The sequence below is a fragment of the Phycomyces blakesleeanus genome (assembly GCF_001638985.1).
Source record: "Phycomyces blakesleeanus NRRL 1555(-) unplaced genomic scaffold PHYBLscaffold_35, whole genome shotgun sequence".
NCBI lineage: Eukaryota > Fungi > Mucoromycota > Mucoromycetes > Mucorales > Phycomycetaceae > Phycomyces > Phycomyces blakesleeanus.
The window spans coordinates 426606-454543 of record NW_017265165.1 but is presented as its reverse complement, the minus strand read 5'-3'; the positions used below and the strand labels follow the sequence as shown (position 1 = coordinate 454543).

The following is a 27938-nucleotide window of genomic DNA, read 5'->3' as shown; positions in this document are numbered from 1 at the left end:
CAATGGTGAGACAGTACATATAGATCCTAACAGTGTGCAACTTAGTATTTCCCACAGAACAATAGCTCAAGCTCAGTGATAATGTTCAAAAGAAATATAGAGGAAAACTGAATGAATTTTATTGAGATAATAATGTCTCTCTTATATACTAATTGACAACTGCATACAAAGTGACAATCTAGATACATCTTATGCTAAATGATGATTATTTAGAAGAGTGTACAGGTCTTTAGACATAATTACAAAAGGAAATAATCAAAAATAATCAAAAATAAAAATAATTAAACTACTAAATAATTTGAACTCTCGGGAAGCATACTAAAAAAGTAATATCAAGAAGTATAAAGAAAAAAGAGCAATACAAAGGGAAGCAAGCTAAAAAGAAAATAAAAATTAAGAAAAAATAGAAAAAAAGGAAAAAACATTTAAAGTCTAGTGGGAATTTAAATATCAATAGCAAGATAAAAGGAAAAAGAGGGAGAGAGAAAAATAAATCCAAGAAATTGGATTTTGTTGTGTCTAGAGATGGAGTCACAACTTTGCACTGTCCATAACTTAATAGTCTGTCCATAAGTTGATGTCACATCAAACAAATATATATTTTTGGTCAATGCTAAAAAAATTTCCAACACTTGTATCAATTATGACGCGTGATATGTTAGGTTTGTTATAGATTGTAAGAGATCACTTGACAAATAAAATATAATGATAATAGAATAAAACAGAAGATGGATACAGCAAAAGGTGGTAAGCAGCAATAGTTGACAGGTAAAAAAAGAGAGAACAACCAATAGAATCATTGTTAAAATCGAGAGAGAGAAAAAGGTATATGAAAAGAGAATGACAAAACAGAAAGGTAATAACCAACAAGGAGACCAAAACCAACAAACAATCTTCCTAAAACCAAGGAGCTGATATGTTATATCACAAGATGGTATATACTACAAAGAGAAGAAAACAAGAAAAAGATACTAAAACTGAATGAATGATTTATTGAGTTGAGTTTGATTCTCTTTTTATAGTCGACAAGATTTTAAGTTGATAATAGAAGTTCAGAAAAATAAAGATAATAAAAATAGAATGATGAATAATCAATACAGCAATGATAAAATATATGAATAAAAATATGGTAAAAAATATAATAATAAAGGTACTGATGTTGTGTGGAGATGTCGGCAAGATGAATTATTTGCATTGTAGAAGAGGAATGTTACTAGCATGAGGGACCATGATTTCGAATGAGTACAATATAGACAAATATGTTAACAAGGGAAAAGAAAAAATATTGTGTGTAGAAAGAACAGAGAATGGAAATGAGATTATTCCTGTGTGCGGAAAAATTCTCCTCTTATCACCGAGGGCACAGCACCACATCAACAAACCGTTGACGTCAACCTCTCATAACCGGGACGACACGTCACAACAAACTGCCGGACAAACCAACCGAGCAGACTGACCTTCCAGTACCGGACACCACGACATGACAAACGTGAACATAACTTACAACACACTTGATAAAACCGTCAATCTTCGATAGTATAGTGGTAAGTATCCCCGCCTGTCACGCGGGAGACCCGGGTTCAATTCCCGGTCGGAGAGTTTTTGGAAGTCTACATTTTGTCGTGCTTAATTTTGGTGATACAAGGTCTAGTGACTTGTTCTTACAAAAGAAGCAGGAATTAGAATGATTATTCATCAGTTTGTAATGTTAGAAATTTGTAATCAACTTATAATAATTTGTAATATTACTAGATACTACTTGAGTGTAGTTAAAGATAAATAATTATTTCAAAAAGTATATAAGATAACCCAAATCAAAATAATAAAAATCGTTTTCTATTCTCTCTCTTATTTGCTTACTCCTGTGTTGTTAAAGCTTGACCAATTTGGCTATGTTTACAGTGAATTAGAAGATAGTCTAGATCAGGAACGACATTGGATTGGTCTTTCTTTTACTATAATAAAGTCAAAAGGTCCAATCCACTGGGGATCAAGGAATATACGTAAAATCAAAGATAGCATAAAAGATACTTTTTATTGATATGAATTGAATTGTTTTATATAGTTTTCTAAACTAATACTGCACATTATCTGCAGTAATTATTATTTATATTTAATGAAAGAAATAGCCATTATACTGTGGTTAATGCTCAGGAAGATATTACTGCACATAAAAAAGTACTGCAGTTAATTATCTTCAGATTTTATGGATTTATCAAAATAATGTCTAACAGTGAGACAAGTATTGTTTTTGATCTGGGTTGTTCTTCCAATGCTATAATACAGCCAAAATTAGTCAAACCCACTGGGAATCGTGAACTAAGATAAAAAAATAAAAAGAGGTTAGAAAGATAGATAACTTTTATTGAATGAAATAATGCCCTCTTTTATATCTTTTCTAAACCTACCCAGTCATTATAAATGTCTGTTTCGGTTTCTATTCTATTTTTGTTAAGCTGTGGTTTCTAATTCTTTTGTGAGCAAAAGGAAATCACTTCGGTCATCATTCTCAAAAGAGAATTCTGTGTAATCGGCATCCTGATTGGTTGACAAGAATTCGGGGATGACATACAACAAAGTGTAAAAATGTTAAAATCTCAAAAGCTTCGTCGACTGCAGGATTTGAACCTACGCGGGCAGAACCCATGTGATTTCTAGTCACACTCCTTAACCACTCGGACAAATCGACGTTTGATAATTTGATATGGATTGTTGTTGAAACAATCTAAAGCAAACAATTTCAGTTGTCTGGCGGTGCAGTGACGTTGCAAAATTCTTTGTAATTCTAGAAAATTATATTCTATTATTTTTTTTGATTTTCCGACGGCGGCTGAGGCTGAATAGAAAGCAATTTTTCTATTCGTAGAGCAAAACACCAGTAAGTACAATAAAAAGACATCATTCTGTCAACAATAACTTCAGGTAACTACATATCGTATTCTATTTTCTCACTATATTTAACTGAACAAATTAACTTGGAATTAATATTACTTTTATTATATATTCTTACAAGCATAATTATCTTCATGATTATGACTTACTAATTATTTTATTTTATTTGTACTTAATGATAGTATGGAACAAATCACATTTAATAAATTGTCAATTATACAATTTTTATTATATATATATATATATTTATAATTTTATTTATTTAATTATTCAATAAGTCAATTGCAAAACTATAAATATCACAATACTTGCATTTAATAAACATTGATTTTGCTTTGTCTTATTTTCTGACAACAAGTTCTCTTAATATTTAATGCTGTTGATATTTTACTTGTTTGATTATCCGAGTATATTGAGTCAAGTCTATCAAGATTGAACAAAAGTACTGTTTTTCTCTTATTTTTCTCTTATTGATTTTATTATCTTTAATTCTACATTCTCTTTTGAGTTTGTCTTTTTTCTCTCCTGTGGAAAAAAGAGGTTATTTCATATCTACGAACCTATTCAAAGCTCAAAAACCGTGATAACATCATTTGTCAACATTTATCACAAATACAAACACCACACATATCAGTTTTCTGTACCTGCAAAATTATAAAGTGCAATGTAAACCAGTTTCTGGTAGAAGGCACCAGATGGTGGATTGCTTCAGTAGTTTTGTTCTATGGTTAGCCATAACAGATGATACCAGACTTGTGTGCATTGACGTTGATAGTGAGTGGACCAAGTGATGTGTCTCAAAGGACAGGAGTGGTCCCCCAGGTTCTTAGGAAATCTTGTTTCTGATATTTTTTATATTCAAACCCTCAATTATATTCCACCCTTTAAATAATTAAAATACCTATCTACATCATCACCTCAGAAACGCTTGTGACCCACTAAAAGTTATAATTCTTTCACTTAAATTTATACACTACTTTATCACTGATATTTATTTATAATATTTTTACTATATTTTTATTAGATTTCATTATTATACTATTACTATATTTTTTACTTTACTTCATTACATTGTTATTATATTATTATTTTACTTCTGTTGTGGGGAGAAAATAAAGCAAAATATAATATAGACGAAAGAATTTGTGAGAACTTATGTAGGTTGTTTATTTCAAACGAAAAGTAAAAAATGATAAAATTCGATTCTCTTTCTACACAGAACTATCTACTGATATTTATATGTTTTTCTAATTTGTAATTCAATGTGTGCTTAAGTAATCTTTATCACAATGAGTCATCTTCCAGGAGTATTGTTCTTCTGCAAAGATCCGGAAAGACCAATTGATATGATACTTCTCCAGTCAGAGCAGTCCAAGAGTTTTGGTAAAGAAGAGCATTTATGCTATTGGTCATATTTTAGTATTCCGACCCAGATACTCGGATAATGTTTCATAATATTAAATAGTTATAGTTGTAGTCTCTCAATTAAGTATTTGTATAATAAAAGAAATATGTAGATGAAATATAATGATGCCATATATATAATGTATATGTATTTGTATATCCCATGTCATGGTGATAATAATAAATAATTAATTATGTGTATGATGATCTGTGTATTAGATAATATTATAAAGGGAGATCCGTTTGACTGGAATAGCTGAGGATATTATTTTATCCTTCAGTCTTACTCTCAGATTCAGCAGTAATCAATACTCATTCATAACAACTTCTATTCTATCTCACTATATTTTTATTTTACCTTTATTTAATTATTATATTTTGACTATACTTTTATTTATCCTCTTTATATTTTTATCATATTTATCAATTCTACTTCTACTATAAACACTAGTTACATGTAGGGAAAATTTTTCACTTGACTTTCTTTCCTTTCTCTCAAAAATTATTATAATAAAACATTTTTGTTTATAAAAAGAACATCTTTTTCAATTTATAAAAGTATCATTCTATTCTTTATCTTATTTTATTTTGTCTATTATTATCAGTATTTTTTATTTATATACAGTGTTCTTGTTCTTTGGAGTGTTGTCTCACTATGGCTATAGGAGTGGCAACTGTGTCTGAAATAGGCACATAACTATCATTTTTGTGGTTGAAAGCCAGTAATTTCTCTGCAGTTTTTAGTAAGATGATAATGTCATTAGCAATCTTTTAAAAAAATAGCATGAAATCTGTTTTTTTTGTTGCTATATGATGTCTTGAATAGACTAGAAAGTGTTTGTAAGCTGTAATAGCTACGTCAAGTATTGAAATATATGTTTTATTTAATATTAAAGATGTCAAGTTTTATTCAGATTAATTTTTTATGAAATTTGTAAATGGGATAGAAACATAACTGTCATTATTTTTTTTCAAACCAAGACTTTTTTTTAAAAAAATATATTTCTCTTCTTCTTCACTTAACAATTTTATTTTAATTTAAATTGCATAACGACATGTAGAACATGTAGAGAATGAAAAAAAACATAAGGTATATAGAAAATAAAAATGATAATATAGAATACATGGGAGACATAGAAAAAATAAAAAATATAGGGTATATAGAGCATATAAAAAATAAAAAAAAGTTGTAAAATAGAAAGATTGCCCATTGTAATGCACATATTATAGTTGAAAACATAATAAGATGCAATTACATAGAACTGATTTGCATTTGGTGGGTATTGTATAAGACCAACTTGATGATGAATATCATTGACACTTATTACTGCATATGTAGATTGTGTTTGGCAACCTGTTGAGCTGTTTTGTGACTGCTGTTTGACGATTGGTACAGATGAGTCGTGGGCAGTCGCATCATATTCCTTCATTACTTCAACAAAATCAAGGAAACAAAGAGAGCCAAGTAAAACCTCAAGCTAGAAAAAGAATATCACCGCACCAATAAGCCAGCTGTAAACAATTATGTTACCATTGCTAAAGTAAAGAAATAAATATAAGGTAAGTAACTTTTGATTTTATATTGAAAAATGATATACTTACTTTCTGTAAGGACAGATAAACATCACGTAATGATTACTGCAGCTTCTTTCATTTCTTCTTTGTCAATACATGCAAGATGAATACATGGTCGAATTCATCCATAAACAACCAGAAACAACAATCGTAAAATCACCAATGTTGGAAATCATCAAACTCAAAGTTCATTGATAGTATCTAGTTAAGGCATCCTTCACACTAGGGTTGCTTACACCTTCCACCAAATCATTGTTCAAATGAGCAAATCGATGAAATGGCTCCCACAACTGCGCACCACTAGAATCATTAGGGAGATTCATATAACTTTCTCTACCATACGACTTGGGCTGAATAAGATCAATTTTGTCTTGGATACTGATGGTCGTGTTAACATAGTTATGCAATATAAATTGCTCCACAAGAAAACTGGCATTACGGCCGCCCTTGCATTTAGACTTGATCAGCTTGGAAAAGACACCAATTACTCTCTCCATTGATTGAGTGGAGTAGCATCGAAGTGGACCTAGTTGCTTGATAATAAATGATATATGTACAAGATAGTGCTGCACTGGTCTGAAGACACTACGAGATATAGTCTTGTTCTGAATTTGTTGCGATAGATAGTGGTGCCAGTGTTTAAAATGTTCATTGTTGTTATTATTATTATTATTTTAAAAAAAGTTAAGATTAGTTTTGTATATAGTGATATAGTGTTAGAGGCATTATGACTTACACATCCATCTCATCCAGCAACTCTGAAGTCAACGTCTATTGCAATGCCAGTGCACAACCTTTGACAAGTGACAGCACTGCAGTTTTCACAGCCCTATTTGACAAGAATGGAACAACAAGAGTGGGAACAAGATACAAAATAAAGTCAAGCCAATCAACTGCATGAGTACCATCAATCTTGGAAAAAACATTATCAAAACTGCCTTGGAATGATACTAGTATATATGGTCTTGAACTTGTGATGCAGTTGGCAATTGTCACAAGACTAGTTCTTGGTATGATAAATGGGTATTCTGTAGTGAAGAGAGTATCATCTGGACGGATATAAAATTTTTTTGTCTCCTTGGTAAGGGACACAGTGATCAAGTCGTAAATGTGCTTTCCAATTCCTCTTGCAACTAAATGAAGTTCATCCAGTGCAAAGAAGGAAGATCTGGAGATGGTTGACAGCTCACTAAAGATGCTTGGTTGGTATATATTTTTTTATCTATTATAAGCAATTATTTAGTACAAGAAAAAATCTAATTAAACTGTTATATACTTACAGGATTGCCGGTTTTGAAGTCTTCCAAAGGTCGCAAAGGAGCTACTGGAAAAATAAAAAAATACTATAGCTTTAAGTAACAAGAAAGATAGTGGAAATGTCAGGGGTTTTTTTCAGCTCAGCCGTTTTTTTTATTTAAGTTGGGGGTGTATTTTCGACGTATTCTATTGGTTTAGATAGACAATAAAAAATTTATATTTTTTTGGCTTGCTATAAAATCACATCAAATAAAGTATTTGTAGTACTTGTTTCCTTTTTTATTTTATAATTCAAGCTATACACAATATGTTTCCCTCTACCCAAATCCACACCTTAGACTGTCACTGCATTAAATGTCACAACAGTCATCAGAAATCTTCTTATGCTGCAAAGCGTACTGAGACTCGTTGTAATAAGAGAGCTAGAGTTGAAGGTACCAGAATATTTGAGAATAGTATAATATATTCAGTGTTGGTTTTTTGTTTGCTGCGTAATAATCATTTTAATTTTTTTTTATTTATGTTGTTTATTTTTAAACTTTTAATGAAACACAGCCGCAATGAGAAACATGGATGTAGATACTGAGGGTAAGAATTTTTTTATTTGAAAGCAGAAAAAAAAACTAATTAACTATTATATTCCATATTTGTAGTAATCCTGACCTCTCATTCCGATTCTGTGGAAGCAATGGACGGTCAGACCAACTAATCTTTTTTGGATGCTGCCTCAATCTTTGACAATGACAGAGACAACAATAATTTCGATGACAATGTTGAAGATGAAGTCAATGAGATCAAGATTGAAGACATCAACAGTGAAGGTCAGTGTGAGATACATAAAGAAAACTAAAAGAAAAAGAGAGTAAAAGAAAAATCAAGTGTTAACTTTTTTTTTAATTTTTCACAGACCCTTTTGCTGCTCCTGATATGTCCAAAAATGAAGTCCATCAATTCATAGCCATCTTTACGGTACTGTTTGCTTCACGTCATGTTGTTGATAAGGGTGCTGCTGTCTTGATTGAGTTTATCAACAACCTGCTGAGAATCTATGACCAAGATTTTCAATTACCAACCAGTCTTGCCAGTTTACAAAAAATGACAGGATTTTCTGCTATTACAAAAGGCATCAAGAAATTTGTGATGTGCCAAGACTGTCATACAGTATATCAGGATATTGTATCTGCTCCTTCTCAATGTGTTTCCTCAAAACTTGGTGCCAGGCCTGCATGCAACTGTAATTTGACAAAGTCTATATCTTCCTGTGCCTTGGTTGCAAAGTGTGAATATGTCTACCAATCCATTAAAAATACATTGAGAGTTTTCTTCCATCACCCTAGTTTTGAAACCAAGATTTTTCAATGGAATAAGGAGTTGAAGCTGGTAGCTACTCTGTGCGATGTCTATGATGGTGTGATGTAGAAGGAGTTGAAGGGCAATAATGATATATCATTTGTGTCAGACGCATGCTCACTAATGTTAGCACTTAACATTGACTGGTTCCAACCATTTGATGGCGTTACTCACTCCTCTGGTGCTATCTATCTGGCCATCAACAACTTGCCCCATGATAAAAGATTCAAGCCAGAGAACATTATCCTTGTTGGTCTTATGCCTGGTCCAAAGGAGCTAAAAACCGATGAGATCAATGGTTACTTGGAGCCATTGATTGATGATCTGAAGCAGCTGTACGTTGGCATGCGAATTCCTACACACGAATTCCCAAATGGTGTCTGTGTTCATGCTGCGCTACTAATGGTTGCATGTGATATCCCAGTTGCCAGAAAGACAAGTGGATTCACAGCGCATAACAGCACATGTGCTTGCTACAGGTGCAGTTGGCAGTTTACTGGGTTAGGAAGCAGCAACCAGGTTGATTTCCGTGGATTTGATTATTCTCGTTGGAATATCTGCAGTGGTGCAGAGAGCAGGTTGCATGCTGAGGAGTGGAAGGATGCAAGTACACTCTCAGAAAGGCATCAGCTGGAAATCGAAAATGGTGCTCAATGTTTGCAGCTGCAACGCCTTGGATACTTTGATCTAGTACGTGGAACAATCATTGATCCCATACATAATCTTTTTCTGGGGACGCCTAATAGATTAATGGATTGGTGGATAGATGAGAAGACAATTAAACCTGAAGAGTTTGCTTTGATGAAGAAAATTGCAGAGACAATAATACTGCCCAGAGATTACACCACACTGACAACCAAAATTGGAAAGGGCTTCAGCTACATGAAAGCGGACGAGTGGAAATCATGGGTGCTAGTTTATTCTCCTGTCTTGTTGCATGGTATTCTCCCCCCAATACAATTTAAGAACTGAATGTATTTTGTTAATGCATGCCAATACTACATAAAGCTCAGCATTATGTTTGATGAGATAACCACTGCCCACAGTCTGTTAGAAACGTTTTGTAATGCATGCAACGTAGACTATACTGCTACTATTCTCACCTGCAATATGCACCTACACCTCCATCTTCACGAATGCATTCGTGATTTTGGACTAGTTATGGTTATTGGCTCTTTGGGTTTGAGCAATACAATGGTATTTTAAAGAATTTCAAGACAAATGGAAAAGACGGTTTTGAGGCAACCTACATGAAAAATTTTGTTCAGAATGCGTATAAGGGTGATTATGTCAATGCTGTTCTTAAAAGTTCTAGCCAGATCCCCTTCATTCACACCCTGTCTAAACTTGTTACAACCTCCATACCTGCCACCACAGTCACCACTCTCTCCAGTCACCCATTCAGATTGCAAGCATTTGTTCAAGGCTACACTGATTCTTATAATCCACTCAAGGGTAACGAGCCTCTTCCTCCTTCTACATTTCCTCTAAAATACAAAAAGCCATCAGTAATGGATGATTCTGACTATCTCCATTTACTTGAATATTACCAAGTCGCTTACAACCTCCCAGACCTTGCCAGCTATCAGGACACGTCCTATAATCGCCCAGCACTTGACAATCAAATCATCAAATTGAAGTCAATTGACATTCTTGGTCAACACTATCGAGGAACAAACAACAGCACAATCAGTCATGGATCACTTGTTCAGGCAAAGTTTGTTGGTAGTAATGGAAACATTATACTTGGATTTGCTGGACAAATTCAGTATCTTTTTACACACTCCTTCCAACTTCCACCCACGCACAATCTCCATCTGACTCGCATGGTTCATGATCATTAACATGTATTCGCATTTATCAAGTGGTTTTGTACTTCCTCTGATAGGTTGCGTGAGGATGACGGTGTTGAATTTTGTTTGCCCATGTTCTCTCCTGATAGCTACCATAGCATTATACCTGTACATCGCATCTTATTAGAGGTTGCTACAGCTACTATTGCAACAAGTAGAAATGTTAGAAAAATGCTGGTAATTCCATTGCCAAAGAAGCTATATGCTTAAATAATAAATAAAGTGAACTTTTACATTTCTTTTTCTTTAACAAAAAAAACAGAGCGCGTATTTCTGATATATATATTGATAGTATTTTGTATGTGAAAAGTAATATATAGATAAAAAGAGAGAGGCAATTTTTGTTTATTTAATACCCGTCTCTAAGGGCCCACTGAGAAAATTTGGGGGTTATGTCATCTGGGACTGCTGTATTAGACACACTGGTGAAAACCCTCTCCTTCATTTGAGAAGCACTTGACCCCATTGCTTCAATAACATACTCCTCAACGAGTTTAATGAGAGTATTGAACTAAAATGATTTTGTTAATACTTCACTTTATATTTTTTATAATAAGACATAATTATTAATATAAAATAATATATCTCATCACTTCTCTATCCTGGCCAAACAATCTTGACAATGCTCTTCGTGCGATTCTCGAAGTCTTCATCTGCAGATTCTCCATCAAACATTGCTGCCATTTGCATTGTGAAGTCACAATATCTCTTCATTTGTAGATCAATTACTTCTTTATTGTCTGTGTATGCAAGTAAACGGCGAGTATGATTCTAATAGTAGTTTTTTTGTATTAGTATTTTTAAAATTCTCAAGACTAAACTATATTATTTTGAAATTATTTATTTAGAGATTACACTTACATCTCTGGCACGTCCTGCCCTTCTCGAACGAGTGTTTGTTGCTTTTATTTCCTCTTCAGTTTTTCTTGCTTTTGAAACCCGGCTGGTGAAGTTTTTGTGCAGTCTTGTTCTCAAGTCTGCCTCTCTAAATCCCTCATGGGTAAACTTGCGCTTCAAGTTTTCAAGAAGTCGCACCACCAACTCCTTGTTTGGCGACTTGTAAAAGAAAACATTTGTATTCCATCTGGGCTTACTCTCATTTGCCAGGATATCAGCTTGATTTCTTGTTTTCAGCTTGGGATCCCACATGAGATTACGAATATGGGCCTGATAGAATATATGAGAAAATACATTGATAAAATTTTGCACACGTTGATACTCACATAAACATTATTAGAGGCCTTCTTGCTAAACTCAGACGGGGCATTGAAGGCAGACTGAGAAACATTAGCCATTGTATTGGTAGGAGAAATGAGGGGGGCCCTGCTTAAACTGTCAATAGCAGTGATTGTCTCAGTGCTGCTGGTGGCAAGAACACCAATTCTGCTATTCATGTTTAGCAATGTATCTTCAACAGTGCCGATTTGTTCTTGTACAATCAACATGTCAGCTGCCATGTTGGTTCCCATGGCTGTCATATTAGTTTTCAAAGTAGAAAGAATTTTCATCAATTGTTCATTTGTAATCTCAACGGGACGAAGAGCAAGTTGACGTCTTTGAATAGTCATTGTCTACAGAATATAATAAAAGGTAAAAATGTAACTGTTAATTTTAGATTACATTGTTATTGATGCTATTATACAATTGAATTGAATTGAATTAAAAATAAATTATATCAAATTTACATACTTAAATTATTTGAAATAAAATGGGTTGATGTGTGTGTGTTTGAGTATGAGTGCAATAAGTAGCAAGAAAGCAGGAGAAAGAGTAAACAAATTGTATAAAATGTATGGTTTATATAGATATTCAGCATATCTTTGATATATAAGTCTCTATTAATACTTCTTGTAATCACTGAGATGCAAATCGGCTTTCATACTGCTTTAGAACCCAATTGATCAAACCAGTCTAGTCTTTTGTTTCAAATGCACTTTTCTTTTTTCTTTTTTTTCTTTTTTTGTTGTTGTTCCTGTTTCTCTTTTTTTTTGCTCTTTATATATGCTATTGGTCTTTTCTTTGTTTCTCTATCTCTGCAACTTCTATTATATTTGCGAACTATTTGTGTAAGACATGTTCTTTCTAAAAAGTCTTCTTTATAGAAAATAAAAGAATTTATTTATTCTGTTGCCATAGACACACTCTTCGTCACTGTCTCCACCCATTTTTTTATTTTTTTATTAGTCTTTTTTTTTAATCTGCTTTTTTAAAGTACTTTTTTTTATATAACTAAAAAGAATTAGTTGTTTCAGTTGCCATAGACACTCGCCCTCTCTTTTCTTTTTACTTCTTTCTTTCTCTTTTACTCTTATACTTGCAAATGTTCCTGGTAAGGTGCTTTTTTTCTTTATTTTTCTTTATTAGTAATTTCTTCAAATATAGCTGAGTAATAACAAGTGTTTCTGCTACCATAGTCACTCGCGTATAGTTTCCTTCTGATGCATCCTCTTCACAATGGCCATCCGGATTAGTTAAGGTTAGTAAATATACTTCATACCATCATCTCATAAAAGTATCCTGATTTTTTCCTTTCTTTTTTATAGGACATATCACCCAAAATATTTTCTACAGCTAAACACGACCACCAACACGGTAATATTTTTATCTATTTATTTATTATATTTCTCTTTAATATTAATCAAACTGAATCCAATTTTTACTATAGATGAACAATCCTCTCCAAAACATGCTATGGATCAAAAGCTTCTATCTCATGCTGCTGTCATTGACATGGTAAGACTTTTTTTGTTCTTTTACTATCCTTATATGTATCATTATATTACTTATACTGTTTATTAATAAAAAAACTACCAGATACTATATCGACTTTTGATAAGTATTATCTATATCTACAAATAAATCCGTTTGATTTGGGTATGTAAGTTAATAATTATATCGCCCAATTCACAAAAATTAATTTTTTCCAATCATTTTCATAGTCAAAGGAATCAAAATTCCGTAGCTTTACTTGTAATATTTTATTGTTTGGTCTTTGTACTGGATAATTCCAATGTAAGTATTAATGGTTTATAAGAATTGAAATATCCAACACACACGCACACCCATCACTAACGATTTATCTATTCTCAAAGAGTACTGCTCGTACCCCAAAAAAAACGTATTGAGCAGCTCATTTTTTTTTAGGTATTTCTTTTTTATAGAAAATTTTTCATCTCAAATATAACAAACCAACCGAGCAAGAAGTAGCTAGAGATATAGAATAGTATTATTAGATCTGAAACCTAGAAACATTCTATTCTTTCCAATAAAAATAAAAGCGTAAACCATTACCAGCCTAATAAGAATGGGAAACCAAATAAATAAAGAACATATTACTGGTCCATAATTTTAAAGACGCCTTTTTTTGCTGCTGATGACCAAACTTCTTAACAATAAACTAGCTTAAAGGTCACCTTTACGCTACTTTTAATCTTCATAATATGTCGGTGCCTGACCTTTATGGTTCCATATAAAGAATATCAAAATAGATATGCAGTTTTAAAAAACTTTCTTTTTATATATCAAGTCAGATAAGTATATCTAAAGTGCTAACAAACCTTACCTGCAGCACCCCCACCCACAATTCTGCTAGTTGACTCTAGTCATTCCACTATCTGTGAAGGTCACCTTCAGCATAAGTGGAAAAAAATCAACTAATTTAAATATGGAAATTACACTACAGTATACCCCATTTTTAAACTACCTTTTTTTTATTTTTCCAGTGTATAAGACAATTAAATTCATACCAATAAAAAGTATCTTTTATTCTCTCTTTGATTTTATGTATACTCTTTGATCCCCAGTGGGTTTGACCTTTTGACTTTGTTATAGTAAAAGGAAAATCAAACCCAGATCAGAAACGTCAACATAGTAAGTGCATGTTGGACCTTTTTATCAAGTCTCAATCTAGTATTTCTTTTCTGGCACTTGTAACTAAGTCGCAGAATCAATACCACCAGAGATTGTCAAGTTTATGAATAGTTTAGATAAGAATAAAGATACTTTTTATTAAATATATTTCTTGACTATTTATACAAATTGATACTTGATTTCTAGCTAAAAGAATAGCTACGTTAATATGTCTTAGATGCCTGTTGTCCAGTAATATCTACTACAAGTATATTCACCATCTTAAACATCTAAAACATATATGAAAGACCAATTGGCAAAGTCAAGATCTTTTATCCTAAAAAGTCAACTCTTACTGGTTGCTTATAACTACCGATTTTGTTCACCGATGTCAACTCTGACATTTTCAATTTACAAGTTTTGGGCAGAAAGTTATGAGTATCAAAAAATTACTTATAAATTTTTTCTACAGTATAAAGATAAGTGAAATTTGGAGAAGCTGGGCGTCGATCCCAGTGCCTCTCGCATGCTAAGCGAGCGCTCTACCATTTGAGCTACATCCCCACTGCTCTTTCACTTAAGCATTTTATTTGCCTGGTTCCAAAATTTTATTTTTGACGAATACACATATAAAGTGTATCCATCCATCAACATCTTTACGCAAAACGATCCATCCATCACGAAAAACGTACCTCCCATAGCCAAAAGTAGTGCAGTCCTTGTCCTTGGTATCCCAGCTGTCAGCAAAAAAAATTTCAGCTCAATCAGACAACATCACGCCATCTGCATTCTCAATCCCAATGGCCAATTTGCAAATCGGCAACATGCAGGGATTGCCAACCGAGCTTACCTCATTCCTGACAACATTGCAGGCACAAATCATGAATGTGCAAAACAGAACCGACCAGTTGGAGCGACTTGCAGCAGAGAATGCAAGACTAACTACTGAATTAGATCATGCTAGAACAACAATTGCTAATCTGCAGAAGCAATTAGGATCTCAGAGTGCACCTGAAAAAAACTTTTCAGAAATTTCACTTTCGAACCCAGCCGGCGCAGTAGGTGCTCCTGACAAAAACAAAGAACCAGGTCTGGAAGCCTCCACTTGGGCTACTAAAGCCAGTGTTTCTCTTCCTGTAACTGCCCCAAAAATGTCTACTGTTCCCTCTGCTCGCCGTATTGCAGCTTCTGTTCGTATGTTTGCTCTTCCCTCTGGTCCTTCAGGTTATGAATATGTTTATATTCCAAGATCAAGACGCCTTAAGCACAAAGAAGTCCGTTCCTCTCTCCGCACTCTTGGTGTGGATTCTTCTCAACTTTTGGACATTAACTTCCCAGCCAGAGGTGTCATTGGCATCCTTGTTCATGTCCAGTATGCTGATACATTTAAGGCCAAACTGACAACTGCTTCTGTTGAGATTTTGGACGCATTTGATCCACTTGATCCTGATAATGTTGCTGATCCCAAGTATGCATCTCTGTCCACTCATGAACTTGCCAACACTGCTGCCATGCTTCACCATGATAGATATCTCCAAGCCCTACAGTTCTTGCGCCCACACGTTGCTATCCCAGTTGGTCACTTCTTTTGTGAGGAAGGGTGGATCAGTGAAGATGAAATACCAACACGTACTACTCTTACCAATGCTACTGGCGGGTCTTTGTTCAAACGTCAGCGCAGCTCATCAGTCACTATGTCTGAATGAGTAATCTCAATATCGGATTATGGAATGCCAATGGTCTGCAACCCAGAGCCATTCAAGATACCCTTCAACACTGTCAGTCCTTACATATGCTCTTCATTACAGAAACATGGCTTCTCTCTCCCTCACATCTTCCCACATCATGGTCACAAATTCACTTGTATGGGTCTCCTGTAGCTGGCACCTATAGGGGCTCTATGGGTGTTTCTGTTCTCATATCACCTCACTGTCCTTATGCCATCACTCAAATACCTATGCCCTCCAAATATGCTCTGGCTGTCAAAATTGGCTCACTCAGAATTGTATGCTTATATCTTCCACCAAATATGCCTGTTGTGGGGAGAAAATAAAGCAAAATATAATATAGACGAAAGAATTCGTGAGAACTTGTGTAGGTTGTTTATTTCAAAAGAAAAGTAAAGAATGATAAAATTCGATTGTCTTTCTACACGGAACTATCTACTGATATTTATATGTTTTTCTAATTTGTAATTCAGTGTGTGCTTAAGTAATCTTTATCACGATGAGTCATATTCCAGGAGTATTGTTCTTCTAGAAAGATCCGGAAAGACCAATTGATATGATACTTCTCCAGTCAGATCAGTCCAAGAGTTTTGGTAAAGAAGAGCATTTATGCTATTGGTAATATTTTAGTATTCCGACCCAGATACTCGGGTAATGTTTCATAATATTAGATAGTTGTAGTTGTAGTCTCTCAATTAAGTATTTGTATAATAAAAGAAATATGTAGATGAAATATAATGATGCCATATATATAATGTATATGTATTTGTATATCCCATGTCATGGTGATAATAAAAAATAATCAATTATGTGTATGATGATCTGTGTATTAGATAATATCATAAAGGGAGATCCGTTTGACTGGAATAGCTGAGGATATTATTTTATCCTTCAGTCTTACTCTCAGATTCAGCAGTAATCAATACTCATTCACAACAATGCCCACCTATGATGTCCTACATGTACTCTCTTCTATTCCTTTAACACATGATACCATTCTTTGTGGTGACTTCAATGCAAGACTTGGCTCTGTTACTGGTGACTATGCATCAAATTCTCATGGACTGGCACTATGTTCTTGGATAGAAGAGAGATCTCTATCAGTTGTAAATGCAGATCTTGCACCTTGCATACCAACATATATTTCTTTCTGCAACAACTATGAAATCAGCAGTATTATTGACCTCTTTATAACTAATATGCCACTCATCAATCCTTCTCTTCATATTGCTACTGACTTGTCTCTTGGATCAGATCATCACCTTTTATCACTTTCCTTTACCTATGATCTACAGCACTCTACCAATATGCTACCACCATTACGCAAGACATGGAACCTCTTACGCCTCAATGAACCTGATGTCCATGCTCTTTATGCTCATACCTTCAATCAAAACTCAACCTCCCTCCTTTCCACCTTGCAAGACATTGTACAGAATCCACCACTCACTAGACCTAACATTGATGCTATCACTGATGAGTTCAATTCACTCATTTATGACTCATTAAATAGCTCAATTGGACATCGACCCTCTCGCCCAAATCATTGGAAATCCTTCTGGAATGTAGCTTTGCAAACAGCAGCAGATCGTCGTAACCAATGTTACAAAAAATGGCGCCTAGCAATAGGTATTGACAAAGTTGTTTGGTGGACTAAACACAAGCATGCACAGGCCGAATTCCAATCTCAGGTTCAGCAAGCAAAACGTCAGTCTTGGCATGTCTTTTGTCAGTCTATGGAACGTGACTTCAGCAAAGCAACATCAAAGATAAAGCAGTTAAAACGCTGTAGACAGCCACAACATACTTTCCAGCACGATGATGGACCAGCCGTAGCAGCAGCAACAATGTGTGACTATTTGGCAACAGTATATAGTGGACATATACTTCCAGCAACCCGACCACCAGCACCAATGACCACTTGTAACAGTGTGCCTTTTGCCTCTGATGACTCTCCCTTTACCTCACCAATTGTAGAGGAATTCATGCAATTTATGCCTAACCGCAAGGCACCAGGACCAGACCATATCAGAGCTGAAATGCTAAAACCTGTAAAAACACATGTCTCACCCATTCTTACTTTATTATTTACAGTTTGCTGGCAATGGTCATATGTTCCAAGTTTGTGGCGCCAAGCCCAGATCTTCCCAATCTTCAAGAAGGGTAGTCCAACTGACCCGGCAAACTACCGACCAATCTCCTTGACCTCTGTACTGCGTAAGCTTTTTGAGATGTGTATAGCCCCCCAGTTGCACAAGTACTCTCCTCCTTTGGATGTGGCTCAAGGTGGTTTTCGTCCTCGCCGTGGTGCTTTGGATCAAGCTCTCTGTCTCCATGATCTGATGAAAGCCTATTATCACCGTCATAAGCACTACCCTGTTGTTGCATTTCTGGATATCAAGGCTGCCTATGATACAGTGGATTGACGAATCATCTGCCATGCTTTACAAAAACGTTGCACTCCACCGGCACTTTTGGGTCTCTTGGTTAACATGTTTGACAATGTCTCTATTTGTGTCCTTTTGGGTAACTTTTCTTCACACTCATTCTCACCTGCCACTGGGGTTCTCCAAGGTTCTGTCCTCAGTCCACATCTGTATTCAATATATATCAACTCCCTGCCCCCATTGCTCCGCACAGTTGCTCACTCACAAACTACAACCCATGTTCCATCACCCTCTCCTACCTCATTGGATGCATATAATGCTCTTCTTGCTCCTTCAGGTGTAGATGGCTTTGGACATATTCATTTCTCAACACCCATCAATTCTCTGCTCTTTGCCAACGATGTAGCTATTTTTGGTTCTCTTTCAGACGTTCAGGCCATGCTAGACCTTGCTGCAGACCACTCTTTTACTCTTGGATATCGATGGAGCCCCACCAAATGTGAAGTTATATATCCCAAAACACGTGCAAGCTCGCCAGTTTCTCTTCTTTTATATGGTCAAGTTCTCCCTGCCACTGACCTGTTTATTTATCTGGGTGTTCCTTTTGCCAATAAGGGTATTTCTTCCAAGTCCATTGCCACTCATAGACGTTCTGGTACACTTGCTACAATGGCAACCCTAAACTCTGTTGGTGCTTGTCGTTCTGGTTTTTCTCTGCTGCTCAGTTCACGATTGTATAAGACCTTTGTCCACCCAAAATTTGAATATGGTTTGGCGATCTCCACTCTACTGAAACAAGATATCAAAGTGCTGGAGTCCATTCAAGATAAGTGTCTTCGCATGATCGTTGGGGGGCATGTCACGTCCTCTACAATTGTGTTAAAGCACATCTGCAATCTGCCAAGTATGAAGTTTCGTGCCGATGCTCTTATGGCCAAGTTCTGTATAAGATCACGCTTTTTGCCAGCCCAGTGCCTTCTGTCTCTTTTGCACCATCATCATACCGTCTATTCTTCACTTGTCTCCTTGGGAAAAACCCATCTTCTGTCCAATCTCCCTCCAACACTCAAACTTCGAAGCCCTAGTGCTGTAAAAAATCATTTTGAAAGCATTAGAGAAGCTGGATTTGCAATCTTTCTCCAGTCCAATACGCAAGTTCTCATTCAAGCATGCCGCCCAGTTCTTGGAGTTGATCCAATCTTGTTTTTGCCAGCCTCATGTGTGGAACGTGGCTGTTTGATTCGTTGGAGAATGGGGTGGTTACCAGGCAAACCAAAGGAATGTCCTTGTGGATCAGATCACACCTCACGCCACCATTTGTTGGATTGCCCACTTGTTCCTATGGCACTATTTGAACAGTTGCCTCAACCTGACCAAGATCAGATACACAGAATTGATTTTGCCATCACATCCTTGCCTTTGTCATCTCATGAACTGCGACCTGCATACTGGATACCACTGATGACTATTTTCTGGCACATAGATGTTATATGTAATCCTGATGGCAACTATTCACATGAGACTAAACATGGTGCTCTTTGGACATAATTTAGACTTTTTCTTTTCTTTCATAGCTCTCCACTTTTCATTGTTCTTTACTCCCTTATCTCTCTTCTTTCTCTTTTGTCCTTTGCTGTCTGAAAAGTTCTTTGTTCTGCAATTCTGTCTCCTCCCTTTCACTGTTACAACTATTTTCACAGCTGCAAAGTGGAGAGCAGATTCAGCCATTGAAGCTAGTATGATTTGATCTTCTCTTTCCCCTCTTTTTTTTTTGTCTTTTGTGATCCCTTAGGACTTTTTTATATCTTCTTTTTGTACTTTGGAGGCTATATAATCTATAGATCGCCAGCATTATCTCCTTTAATAAAATATAATCTTGAACCTGAGCTACATCCCCAATCTCTCTTTCACGTAAGCTATCATTACACAAGACATAACAAAAAATTGGTTGCATCCATACAAAAGCTTCATCAATCCGTCCTACATCTTGTTCAAAACGATACATCCATTGTCAAAAACATTGCATCCATTACTACTGTTGCCTTATCTATCAGCAGAAAAAATTTCAGCCGATTCCGACAACTTTTCATTTTTTCAATCTCAAATGTCAACATTGCTGCCATCCTCTATCATGCAGGGAATGTCACCCAATCTCGCCTCATTTCTGGGGAACATGCAGGCCCAATTCATGTCACTGCAACAACATATCAATGAACTCGAATCTCTTGCCGCGACTATTGCTAGATTAACTGCTCAATTAGTTAATGCGGAAAAGCTAATTGCTGATCTCAGATCTCAATTAGCATCTCAGGGCAATTGCCAAATTACAACAAATGCATCAACATCATCTGCACCAACCACACCCAACACTGGAAAAATAACAATAAATACACACCGGGAAATTCAGGCATACTATTGTGAATATTCCGCATTTTACAGTGGGGTTTTGCCTATTTCCACTGGTACCAAAGCTGATTTGGTTACATGTGCACAGACCTGCTATCTACAAGTGTAAAGTTCGATAGCACTAGTGAAGTTGGGGTCAATAGTAATTTTATATCTTTGTATATAATAGAGTACTAAGATAACTTTATTTTAAACTTTGTTTTTTTGCTGTAATACAATCTGTTTCCATGTTAAAGGTTAATAATCAGGGACTACGTCGCATGTGTATTGTTGAACTATCCCTGGGTGAATAGTTAGAACCATGGACATTTTATTGCTTATAAGCCAATCATTAACACTCTTTATTATGAGGTCATATATTATCTGCTCCCCCAATTACTTGATATTTAATTATTATTAGTTTGAATTATAGTTTATTTTTGTATTTATTAGAAAAAATAGAATGATTCTAGGTTGATAGTATTGGAATAATATTATATGCCTCGGGCCGTCTTCACTGGTATCCTTCATATGACTCAAATCAAGCAGTGCTTTATATATAATGTTTGTAAACCCTCATATTCAGTAGTTATCTTTAGCACAGATACTATTTAACATAATAGAAGAGAAGTTAGATGTGTATTTAAATATTTACATGTTGTGAGTGATATATTAATTTGAGGATACATACAATATAATGACTGAAGAAGATAAAAATAAAACTTTGAGAGTTCGAGGCATGGCGTCAAGTATAATTTCTTTAACAATGAAAATAATATAGAGAAGTTAGTTTGAGTGAATTGGGTGACAGAATATGTAATGAATGTATCCGAAGAAAGTCAATTTATTTGTAGACCTAGATAGTACTTGTCAAGAGTTGATATAACCTTTAGTAAAAAACATATATTAATATACAGTATAAATAATACTATCAAACATATTAAGAGAATAAAAGAAGAAGTCTTACCATGTCAATGATGGCGCCAAGAGATAGAGGTTCTTGATTCATTGCGTGTTTGGCAGATGAACATTCATCTGTAATAAAAATTATATTCTGTCAGATAAATATTAAAAGTAAATAAAAAATAAAATATTACCGTGTTGATGGTCTTGTTTAATTGTAGGGAATATTTTTGGTGATATTGTCTATAAAAAAGAAGGAGAAAAGTCAGAATAATTTTATAGGATGACGACATGAAGTATAGTTACTAACCTGGACTAATCCGGATGGCCATTGTAAAGAGAATACATCAGAAAGAAAAAACACGCTAGTATCTATGACAACTGAAATAATAATTATTATTTAGTTACATTTGAAGAAAAGAATTGCTTTAAAAAAAAGAAGATATGTTACCAAAAAAGTTTGCGAATATAGTAAAACACTAAGAGAGTATATATGTATCTATGACAACAGAATGTGTTAATCTTATTGTTGTCTGTACAGAAGTATTTTTAAGAAGAATGTATTTTACCAGTAAAATTCACAGTTATAACAAAAATCAGAAAGAGAAAGAAAAGAAAAGAAAATGGTCGATAAGGAAAAATATAGAAAAATATGGAAAAATAAAAAAAATAAGTAAATAAAATACAAAAAAAACAAAATAGGTAATTAAAAAAAATGAAACTCAAAAAAATATTCAAAAAGCATAATAGATATAATGGTGTAGTATCTAAAAGCAATCTTTGTATCAATTTACACAGTGTGTGTACAAGAAGTTACTTTAGATATATTCTTTTAACCAAGATCAATTAAGACTAGACATCTTTTTTTTGGAAATATAAATATACATTTTTGCTACAATCGTACTCACCCTTGCTCACGCACTCTTACAATTATTCTTACTTATACTCACACTTTCTCTCTCTATCTCCCCATCTTTTTCTGTCTTTTATTTTGGTATGTTTGATAATAAATATAATTGTAGTGTATAATAGAAATTTATTCAAAGAATATAAAAGCATTAACAGTTAATACATATTTGAACTTATATTTTTAAATTAATAGAATATGTCTAACCAAAATGAAAGCTATCCCACTCGACGCACTCCTGCTGAGAGAGAGATGACAAACTCTCTTGCCATCTTGCGTTGTGACATGACTACTGTCATGAAAGATGTTGCTGATATCAAAGCAAAAACTTCGAACACTCCTGTGTCTGCTGTTTTGCAGAGTCAGCCGATGACTTTAGTGCATGCTGTTGCTCCTGTGAGCATGGAAATGAATGTAGCTGGTTCTCCCACCATGGCTTCTGATGCAAAATCAGTCAACAAAACAAAAGCCTATGTATGTATCATACATATAGTAAATTATATTTTTAATAACTTACCAAGATTCAATAGAGACTTCTTCGGGAGCATTTGTGGGACCCTAAGTTCAAGTCAAAACATTTGGCTGAAATTCAAGCCAACAATGGCAAGCCAAGGTGGAACACGGCTGTCAACTTCAACGAGTTGCCAAACACTGAGTTGACAGAAAACCTCATTGCCTACTTGGAAAGAAATTTCGTAGGAGCAGGACTGAGAAAAAGTGATGTTTGTGACTTTGTCTACACGAACTTCACTAGCAGAAAGCATGCAGCTAATAAGTCTCAGGCTAAAAAGAAGTCAGACAATGCTCGCAACAGAAGGAGTAGCCGCAAAAAGGAGGTAAGTTATACTTTATTTATTTATTATTTGAATAATTCTTATCTAAGTCATTAATTTAAAGCAAAAAAAGAAAACTAATTTAATATTTTCAACAGCACTTGAAACGTTGCAAAACAGCGTACCAGTCTAACAAGACTGCTATTGATGACGAGATAAAAAGAGATTGCTCTGGTCTCATTATAGAAGAGGCTATGTCTGTTGGTGAGTCAGACGATGGCACTTCGCCTCATGTTTCTTATAGTGGGCTTCGTCTTCGTCGTCCAGATTGGAGAAATGATGAGGTAATTAGTTTTTTTAAAGTTGAAATATTTAATTTGGTTAATATATTATATTGTATTATACTGAATAAAATATTAATGTCTTTAATATAGTACAACCACTTCATCACACTTGTTGACAACAAAGTGGTAGCTGATTTAGGCTTAAATAGTCATCAATTGCTGTCACGTGCTTTTGGCAAAACCGTTGAAGGACCAGTCCCTGATGCAATTGCGTCACAGTTTCCTCAGTGGACTCTTAGAAACGGGCCCTAAATAAAGTTTATATTTTTTGTTCTTTTTTTCTTCATTCATAACGTCTTATACTTTAAATAACCAAAAAAATACATAAAGAGACATTACTTGTTCTTTGTTTTTTATTTAATTATTCTCATAAAAAATCATAGTGCATAATTATTCATAAAGGCTTCAGGCATAGTATTTTTTTGGCATAGGAATGACCAGCATTCTTTCTTCGTTCATATCAGTTACATCTACAGCAGTTGCGACCTCTAAGTGTATGCGATGTACGGGCAAGATGCTGTGATAATTATCAGCAGAGAATTCTGGCAAGCAGATTGCAATACCTTCATCTCTGTGTTCATTGTCATTTGTCGAATTATACCATCGGATGTATGCAAAAACATGCTGGTCTTGATGTAATGTTGATGCTCGGTGGTTTGGATGAGGAGGCAGAGTAAATGAATGTATAAAAAGATACTGAATTTGTCCGGTATATAGGCTTGAAGTTCGGCCATTGCTGCTACGGAAGAAAGCTTGAACGAGTGACCCGCGCTTACCAGAACTGTTGTTCCCAATATATGTTTGGCCAAGGAGATCAATTGATTTCAATTTTGTGATTCGGTCATTTACAAAATATTGTGACAATCTGGCATTGTAGTAAGAAATGAGATTAGGCATGACATAGGCGATTTTATAATAATCTAACAATTGAGGATAATCAATATCACTCATTGTTGATTCTTTTAAGGACTGTAAAGGAAAGGTGGATGGGGGGAGTGGTTCATTGCCTTTGATAGGTGCTGCTCGACTTAAGGATGAGTCTACAAATTGTTGCAGTCGGAAAGGTTGTTGGTTGGTTGGAGCATAAGTGGCATAGGTCGTTATAGGTGCAGTCGTAGAGGTAATACTGGGGAATTAGATTTCTACACATATGCGATAGTATGGGAAATTCTGAGTGACAGAATAATTAAATTCTGGAATTTGGCATTTATAGATTCCATTTGCAATATGTTATATTACCTGTGAGTTGTCCATATAACTTCTGAACTTATAATGATCCATATAGAGATGTAAGGTTCTTTTAAACTATTTAATCGCAGAGAGAATAATCAAATTATGGCATCTTTTTTTTTGGATGTTACATTAAATTAAACTTGATTTGAAACAGAGATTCCAATAAAAAATCTATTTTTGATAGAAAACTGTCTACTGAAATAGTAGAATTCTATTGGATTACTTTATAGAGAAAACTGTCTAATGAAATAATGATATTCTATTGGATCATTTAACAGAAGAAACAGGATTTATGTATACTGTCTTCCGAATCTAAACACTTTTATTGGACAATTATGCATGGCTAAACTATAGGATTCACACATGCCATACTACTGCAATACTTCTTGCACTTCATTTCAAATATTTTTATAGGGATTGTTTTAGAAAAATTGTTTTTATTTAAAAAAAAAAGCTTCTTGCTTATAATATGTATGGCTTGACAATATATAGTCTAATCTAATATACAAGCTACTACATAATTAATATAATAACAAACCCTTTCATATATTATAATATATAAATACTTCCAATACGATAGAATCCTAAAAAGAAATGCGTGTTTACGGTATTTCACTAGTAAGAGAAGGCTTAAAAATTATTCAATTATATTAGATTATATAAATATTTATTTTTCTTTAATTTAAATAATATGGTTACTTACCAGTACTTTCGTCAGAACCAGGCATAGTGCACATTGACTGTTGTTCTGAAAGGTTTAATAAAACGCATTAGTAAAGATCATGGAATAAAGTTTGGCTTTATTACTTACCAAAGAAAACTGGTTTTCAAAGACAAGCTATTCAATCAGGTACATAGAAATGTTGGCAGTACTAACAGAGATAGAAAATAAACAAAATTAGATATAAGAATAAAACAAATAAATACATTATTCAGACTTACCGGATAAATTTCTGCTGTTGGTATGTCTTTATGATGAGCTGAGGAGAGAAAAAGAAAATAATTAATAAAGAAGCACATACACAATAACCGCGTTTTACCTTTTTGTTCTTGTCCATTAATCAACATGGCCAAGACTTGTAATACTATCAGCAACCACAATAATAATAAAATAAAAAACATTAAGAATAAATATAACAGTAGAATAATAAAAACAAATTGCTTACCAGGGTGTGAACTCAAATACATCAACCAGAATAAAAGTAAATAAAGCGGAAAAGAAACAGGAAAAAAAGAAATAAGAAAAAAATAAAGAAAAAGAAGAAAAAAAAGTGGGCTTTTAAACAGAAGGCAGTTTAGATGAGAATTGACTCTAGTAAAATACAATAGTAATAAAATGAATAGTCCAAAATTATATTGTAACACTAAGTTCTATGTTGAATATTAAAGAAGTTGTTCAAGGTTATAAAAGATTTTATAGAAAATAATATATAATCCCTTCCTTTTCTCAGCTATTTCATAAATCTACTTTATATTAACTTATTTTGTATGTATATCTTTGATTAAACAAAAATAAATATATTTCAACCCATACATTTATTTTATTTTAATAATTTATTAATGTACAAAACTTTAATAAAAATACAATAAAGAAAAAATGCCTTCCAATAGCAGCAGAAAAACAGACCGTAAAGGAAAAGGAAAAGCATCTGCAAGTATATCTACCTCTGCAAACCGTGTTTTGGCTGGCCGTGTTGGACCTCGAGAAATTGCCCCCAGTTTCTCATCCGCAACTATCCAAGATCAGCGATATGCGGAAATTGTTGAAATGTTTAACAAAGTAAACAACAATATCAACGGTGTCAAAGATGACATTGCTGCTGTCAATAGCAACATGGCAGCCTTTAAAAACAGGATGGGCGTTGTTGTTGACACGTCTGGAAAGACACATATGGCATTTGCAGACTTTGCAACTGCCTATGCCAACAATCAGACTCGTATGGCTAGTCTAGGACCATCTCTGATGCCATCCTATGTCCCCCAGACCTCCCTCAGTGATGCCGAGGTTTCTGTCATTATCTCGGTAATTAATATTAATATATGTTAGTATCAACAACTTATTAAACAACCTGTATTTAGGAAATCTTTGCGGAAAAGTTGTGGGACTGGAAGTTCGAGTCTGACGACCCTGCTCTTGTTGCTGAGAAAGAGAGTAAGAAGAAGTAGAACTTGAACGAGAAGATTAACCACTGCGATAACGTAGCTGTTATCAACTACTTGAAGAGCTACATTAGCGCCCAGACTCGTCTAGCTGGTACTCACCCACGGGTGATAAGTGATAAAATAAAGAACAGGTACAAGCACAGTCATCGTACTTTTCACGAGTCTCCTGAGCAGAAGGCCAAGAAAAACAGCAAGGGGAGAGCAAACAGTCGTACTCTTCAGGTTTATATATACTATATAAAAAATTAATTGGTATATTACTATTTTCTCAAGCTACAATCTATATAACCAGATGTCTATCCGATGCAAGTCGACATACATGGACAACTGGGTAGCCATTGATGCTGCAATGGGATATAAGACTGGAAACCCTGTTGAGAAGGCCTATCTCAAACTCTTTCAGAAGGATGCCATGTCTGATGGTGAGTCGGATATTGAGATTGTGGACAATCTTCCACGACGGTATTTGCATGTGGCTCGCCCCACTTGGAGAAGTGAAGAGGTAAATAATATTTAGAATAAATAAATAAGTTTTATAACAAGAAAAATAAAGAACTAATAAAAATAAATACAGTTCAACAGATTGTTGACAATGGTTGACGACATTGATTGTACCCATCATGTGTTAAATGCGGGCGTGGGAACAAAGCCAAGAATGAACAGATATCCAGCAACATTGTTGCCTTGCTCTGTTCCTGCCACTCTGTCCCAGTCATTGCCTCGTTGGGCAATCAACGATGAATAAACATTTTCTTTTTTACTATGTTCTGTTGTAGGGCCAAATAGTAATAATTGAAATTGAATTGATTAAAGAAAATAATAATAATAGAGGATAAATATATAAGTAAGTGTGTGTATGAGAATTAATAGTAAATTTTTTTTGGTAAAGGAATCGCGAGTTTTTTGTTGACATTTTTTGTAGTTTTGTAATCTACT

General features: G+C 34.4%; 11 protein-coding genes and 3 non-coding genes across 14 annotated transcripts; 9 read left to right on the top strand and 5 right to left on the bottom strand.

Annotated features, from left to right (window-relative positions):
- Positions 1–840: 840 nt before the first annotated feature.
- Positions 841–2328, top strand: PHYBLDRAFT_175161 (hypothetical protein; the record flags this gene model as incomplete). Its single annotated transcript, XM_018437431.1, has 4 exons — positions 841–856; positions 1543–1544; positions 1877–1965; positions 2130–2328. 4 exons carry the CDS (start codon positions 841–843, stop codon positions 2326–2328), a joined length of 306 nt encoding a protein of 101 aa, XP_018284656.1.
- PHYBLDRAFT_t276 lies at positions 1528–1599 on the top strand. The gene has a single exon. It is a non-coding gene; the product is annotated as a tRNA-Asp (tRNA).
- A 123-nt stretch (positions 2329–2451) lies between the features above and the next one.
- PHYBLDRAFT_152420 (hypothetical protein) lies at positions 2452–6523 on the bottom strand (the record flags this gene model as incomplete). The annotated part of the gene is made up of 5 exons (XM_018432908.1): positions 2452–2538; positions 2633–2725; positions 5553–5774; positions 6108–6404; positions 6461–6523. 5 exons carry the CDS (start codon positions 6521–6523, stop codon positions 2452–2454), a joined length of 762 nt encoding a protein of 253 aa, XP_018284655.1.
- On the bottom strand, positions 2608–2689 carry PHYBLDRAFT_t275. Its single transcript has one exon. It is a non-coding gene; the product is annotated as a tRNA-Ser (tRNA).
- A 2159-nt stretch (positions 6524–8682) lies between the features above and the next one.
- On the top strand, positions 8683–9213 carry PHYBLDRAFT_102272 (hypothetical protein; the record flags this gene model as incomplete). Its single annotated transcript, XM_018427699.1, has 1 exon — positions 8683–9213. A coding segment is annotated over one exon (531 nt), but the record flags the coding sequence as incomplete, so codon positions are not given.
- A 1467-nt stretch (positions 9214–10680) lies between these two features.
- On the bottom strand, positions 10681–12211 carry PHYBLDRAFT_175158 (hypothetical protein; the record flags this gene model as incomplete). The annotated part of the gene is made up of 6 exons (XM_018437430.1): positions 10681–10842; positions 10953–11102; positions 11193–11498; positions 11555–11902; positions 11952–11964; positions 12177–12211. 6 exons carry the CDS (start codon positions 12209–12211, stop codon positions 10681–10683), a joined length of 1014 nt encoding a protein of 337 aa, XP_018284653.1.
- Positions 12212–12651: 440 nt separating this feature from the next.
- PHYBLDRAFT_189298 (hypothetical protein) lies at positions 12652–13955 on the top strand (the record flags this gene model as incomplete). Its single annotated transcript, XM_018439640.1, has 7 exons — positions 12652–12660; positions 12760–12807; positions 12875–12923; positions 12997–13064; positions 13169–13209; positions 13271–13343; positions 13493–13955. 7 exons carry the CDS (start codon positions 12652–12654, stop codon positions 13553–13555), a joined length of 351 nt encoding a protein of 116 aa, XP_018284652.1. The 3' UTR covers positions 13556–13955.
- A 716-nt stretch (positions 13956–14671) lies between these two features.
- On the bottom strand, positions 14672–14744 carry PHYBLDRAFT_t274. The gene has a single exon. It is a non-coding gene; the product is annotated as a tRNA-Ala (tRNA).
- A 236-nt stretch (positions 14745–14980) lies between these two features.
- Positions 14981–15886, top strand: PHYBLDRAFT_175156 (hypothetical protein; the record flags this gene model as incomplete). The annotated part of the gene is made up of 1 exon (XM_018437429.1): positions 14981–15886. One exon carries the CDS (start codon positions 14981–14983, stop codon positions 15884–15886), a length of 906 nt encoding a protein of 301 aa, XP_018284651.1.
- Positions 15887–16845: 959 nt separating this feature from the next.
- PHYBLDRAFT_175155 (hypothetical protein) lies at positions 16846–19842 on the top strand (the record flags this gene model as incomplete). The annotated part of the gene is made up of 3 exons (XM_018437428.1): positions 16846–17958; positions 18002–18028; positions 18925–19842. 3 exons carry the CDS (start codon positions 16846–16848, stop codon positions 19840–19842), a joined length of 2058 nt encoding a protein of 685 aa, XP_018284650.1.
- A 556-nt stretch (positions 19843–20398) lies between these two features.
- On the top strand, positions 20399–20993 carry PHYBLDRAFT_175154 (hypothetical protein; the record flags this gene model as incomplete). The annotated part of the gene is made up of 2 exons (XM_018437427.1): positions 20399–20773; positions 20937–20993. The coding sequence occupies 2 exons, from the start codon at positions 20399–20401 to the stop codon at positions 20991–20993; spliced, it is 432 nt and encodes a 143-aa protein (XP_018284649.1).
- Positions 20994–22687: 1694 nt separating this feature from the next.
- On the top strand, positions 22688–23858 carry PHYBLDRAFT_65006 (hypothetical protein; the record flags this gene model as incomplete). The annotated part of the gene is made up of 4 exons (XM_018441387.1): positions 22688–22963; positions 23020–23325; positions 23421–23606; positions 23697–23858. 4 exons carry the CDS (start codon positions 22688–22690, stop codon positions 23856–23858), a joined length of 930 nt encoding a protein of 309 aa, XP_018284648.1.
- A 153-nt stretch (positions 23859–24011) lies between these two features.
- Positions 24012–24557, bottom strand: PHYBLDRAFT_175152 (hypothetical protein; the record flags this gene model as incomplete). Its single annotated transcript, XM_018437426.1, has 1 exon — positions 24012–24557. The coding sequence occupies one exon, from the start codon at positions 24555–24557 to the stop codon at positions 24012–24014; it is 546 nt and encodes a 181-aa protein (XP_018284647.1).
- A 1879-nt stretch (positions 24558–26436) lies between these two features.
- PHYBLDRAFT_152410 (hypothetical protein) lies at positions 26437–27747 on the top strand (the record flags this gene model as incomplete). The annotated part of the gene is made up of 5 exons (XM_018432907.1): positions 26437–26862; positions 26919–26991; positions 27043–27224; positions 27295–27504; positions 27577–27747. The coding sequence occupies 5 exons, from the start codon at positions 26437–26439 to the stop codon at positions 27745–27747; spliced, it is 1062 nt and encodes a 353-aa protein (XP_018284646.1).
- Positions 27748–27938: the final 191 nt, after the last annotated feature.